Source organism: Grampus griseus, assembly GCF_964374135.1.
Source record: "Grampus griseus genome assembly, chromosome: 7".
Taxonomy (NCBI): domain Eukaryota; kingdom Metazoa; phylum Chordata; class Mammalia; order Artiodactyla; family Delphinidae; genus Grampus; species Grampus griseus.
The window spans coordinates 61,377,991-61,381,016 of record NC_139001.1 but is presented as its reverse complement, the minus strand read 5'-3'; the positions used below and the strand labels follow the sequence as shown (position 1 = coordinate 61,381,016).

The 3,026-nt window shown below is 64.0% G+C and overlaps 1 protein-coding gene across 1 annotated transcript; it reads left to right on the top strand.

Annotated features, from left to right (window-relative positions):
- The first annotated feature begins 218 nt into the window (after window positions 1-218).
- On the top strand, window positions 219-2,745 carry SP5 (Sp5 transcription factor). The gene is made up of 2 exons (XM_082658740.1): window positions 219-417; window positions 1,117-2,745. The coding sequence occupies exons 1-2, from the start codon at window positions 367-369 to the stop codon at window positions 2,260-2,262; spliced, it is 1,197 nt and encodes a 398-aa protein (XP_082514866.1). The 5' UTR covers window positions 219-366; the 3' UTR covers window positions 2,263-2,745.
- Window positions 2,746-3,026: the final 281 nt, after the last annotated feature.

The following is a 3,026-nucleotide window of genomic DNA, read 5'->3' as shown; positions in this document are numbered from 1 at the left end:
TTCTTTTATCCAGACCAACAAACACACCATAGGAGCTTTGTGGATTCAAAGGATTTGCTTTCGCTTCTGAAAGAGCCGCTATTCTTTGATGATTGGGTAGCGGCAAACTTCAAAGCCATAAATCTTCCCTCTGACTGGCTGGCGGCCCAGCAAAGTCCTTATCAAATTCTTGGAGGTGAGCCTGAAGCGCTCAGACCGCTCGCGGGGCGAGCGAGCGGGTTGCGGCGAGGGGCGCGGGCGGGGAGGGCCCCTGCGCGCAGAGAGGGCGCCCGGGAGGGACGCTAAGGCGCCCCTTCGTCCTCGCCTTCGGGTCTCCATGCCTCAGCAGCGCCCTGCTCCTCAGCCAACGGCCCGCAAGCCATAGCCATGGCCGCCGTGGCCGTCCTCCGGAACGACTCTCTGCAGGCCTTCCTCCAGGTCAGGGCTGGGCTCAGAGGGGGCGAGGGAAAGGTGGGAAGGGTCATGTCTGGATCTTTCCTGATATTCTGTGCACGCTGAATTTCAAAGGGAATCCCGCTCGGTGGATACCAATGGAGTGAGACCTAGGGGTGCCCACACCAACTTCACACTGAACCCTGGTGTCAAGAGTGTGGCCTTTGGGGGAGGGACGCGCGTATCCAGGGCTTGTTCGGAGGTGCGCGTCTGGCTGAGAACCGGCCCCAGCTCACCCCGCTGGGCCCTCCTGGGGCGGGCGGAGGAGGAGCGCGAGAGTAGCGTGGAAATGAGAGCTTAAAAGATGGGAGGGAAGGCGGATGGGCATCCGGGCTGTGGGTGTTTCCAGACCCTTTCTGGCCGCGGAGCCGGGAGTGGCCCGTCGGATCTCTCTCCCCTCCCACTTTGTGCCTGCCTTCCTCTGAGGCTAGATGGCGTCTCTTTGTACCAAGTAGTTTCACAGGAAGCGCTCCCGCGCTCCGCGTCCAGGTAGCGCAAGCACCAAAAGTTTCCCGGGACTGGTGGGTGCGTGCGTGGTGTGCGGTGGCGGGGGAGGGACACCCAGGACGGGGGAGGGGCGGCGGTATAATAGCCGGCGTGGGTGTGGCGGGCCGGCCCGGAGACCGCGCTTGGAGCGCTAACCTTTTGTCTCTTCTCCGCCCTCCCGTGCCGCCGCCTATGCAGGACCGCACCCCCAGCGCCTCCCCAGACCTGGGCAAGCATTCGCCCCTGGCGCTGCTAGCCGCCACCTGTAGCCGGATTGGCCAGCCGGGCGCTACGGCGCCCCCGGACTTCCTGCAGGTGTCCTACGACCCCGCGCTGGGCTCGCCCTCCAGGCTCTTTCACCCGTGGACCGCCGACATGCCGGCGCACTCGCCCGGCACGCTGCCATCCCCGCACCCCAGCCTGGGGCTGACGCCGCAGAAAACGCACCTGCAGCCGTCCTTCGGGGCGGCGCATGAGCTGCCGCTTACACCCCCTGCAGACCCCTCGTACCCCTACGAGTTCTCACCGGTGAAGATGCTGCCCTCGAGTATGGCGGCGCTGCCCGCCAGCTGCGCGCCCGCCTACGTGCCCTACGCGGCCCAGGCCGCGCTGCCGCCCGGCTACTCCAACTTGCTGCCGCCGCCCCCGCCGCCTCCGCCGCCCACGTGCCGCCAGCTGTCCCCCAACTCGGCCCCCGACGACCTCCCGTGGTGGAGTATCCCGCAGGCCGGCACCGGTCCGGGAACCTCGGGGGTTCCGGGGGGCAGCCTCTCCGGCGCCTGTGCGGGGGGGCCCCACGCGCCCCGCTTCCCGGCCTCGGCGGCCGCCGCTGCCGCCGCCGCCGCCGCCGCGCTGCAGCGGGGCCTGGTGTTGGGCCCGTCGGACTTCGCGCAATACCAGAGTCAGATCGCTGCGCTGCTGCAAACCAAGGCCCCCCTGGCGGCCACGGCCAGGAGGTGCCGTCGCTGCCGCTGCCCCAACTGCCAGGCGGCGGGCGGCGCCCCGGAGGCAGAGCCGGGCAAGAAGAAGCAGCACGTGTGCCACGTGCCAGGCTGCGGCAAGGTGTACGGCAAGACGTCGCACCTGAAGGCGCACCTGCGCTGGCACACGGGCGAGCGGCCCTTCGTGTGCAACTGGCTCTTCTGCGGCAAGAGCTTCACGCGCTCGGACGAGCTGCAGCGGCACCTGAGGACTCACACAGGCGAGAAGCGCTTCGCCTGTCCCGAGTGCGGCAAGCGCTTCATGCGCAGCGACCACCTCGCCAAGCACGTCAAGACGCACCAGAATAAGAAGCTCAAAGTTGCTGAGGCCGGAGTCAAGCGGGAGGACCCGCGGGACCTGTAAGCCCACCCGGGGGCGCCTCGATGCCTCTCCTGCCTCGGGCTCCCTACCCAGCACCTCTTCGGAGAGGTTCCGGTGGCCTGTGGGCAGCCGGCCGAGGGGAGACCCAACTGAGGCACTTACTTGCCCCTTCCTGCTTGCCCGCCTCCCAAAAGCGACGCCAGGCCTCCAGCTCCCTGGCCGGCCTGCGGACAAGGACCGTGTGCCCAGGAAGAGCAGGGGAGGTAGGGTTGAGAGCTCTGTGTCACGAAAGAGCAGTTTCAGGCTCTGAACGATTCCCACCATCTGGGAGACCTACAGTTTGGGGGGACTACCCTGGGCTGACCTCTGTATATAGGAAACGCTGCTGAAATCAAAGCGGAAGAACCTTGAGAGATTTGAAATAGTGCTGTGTTTTTTGCTAGGACTGGGCCGGGCTTTGTACAGGTTATTTAATAGCTTTCTTAAAGAATAATTATAATAATTATAACATTAATTAAAATGTTTTTTGTCCTCAGCTCCATGCAGAGCTACAGCATGAAATGTCTCTGTAAAGCAATCAGCAGTTGCAGCGTGAAAATAAATACGTTAACTCCGGGGTCACCTCGGGAAGACCCCGCTGAGCCGGTCTCATTTGATCTTTTCTCCTTCCGGGAGGCTTTACAAAGCTGTCAGGTTTCACCGGGAATTTGAAGGCTCCTGTAGGCTGCCTCTGTCGGAGGCTTCTTTGGTTTGGAAGGTTCTGGGCAAGTGTGTCGGGTGCAAAGATGCAGAAAGTAGGAGGGCAG

Bases quoted from the DNA above. Each gene is read 5' to 3' on its own strand.
- SP5 (XM_082658740.1), top strand. From the start codon at position 367: ATGGCCGCCGTGGCCGTCCTCCGGAACGACTCTCTGCAGGCCTTCCTC. The intron at 418-1,116 runs GTCAGGGCTGGG...CCGCCTATGCAG, and splicing joins CTCTGCAGGCCTTCCTCCAG to GACCGCACCCCCAGCGCCTC.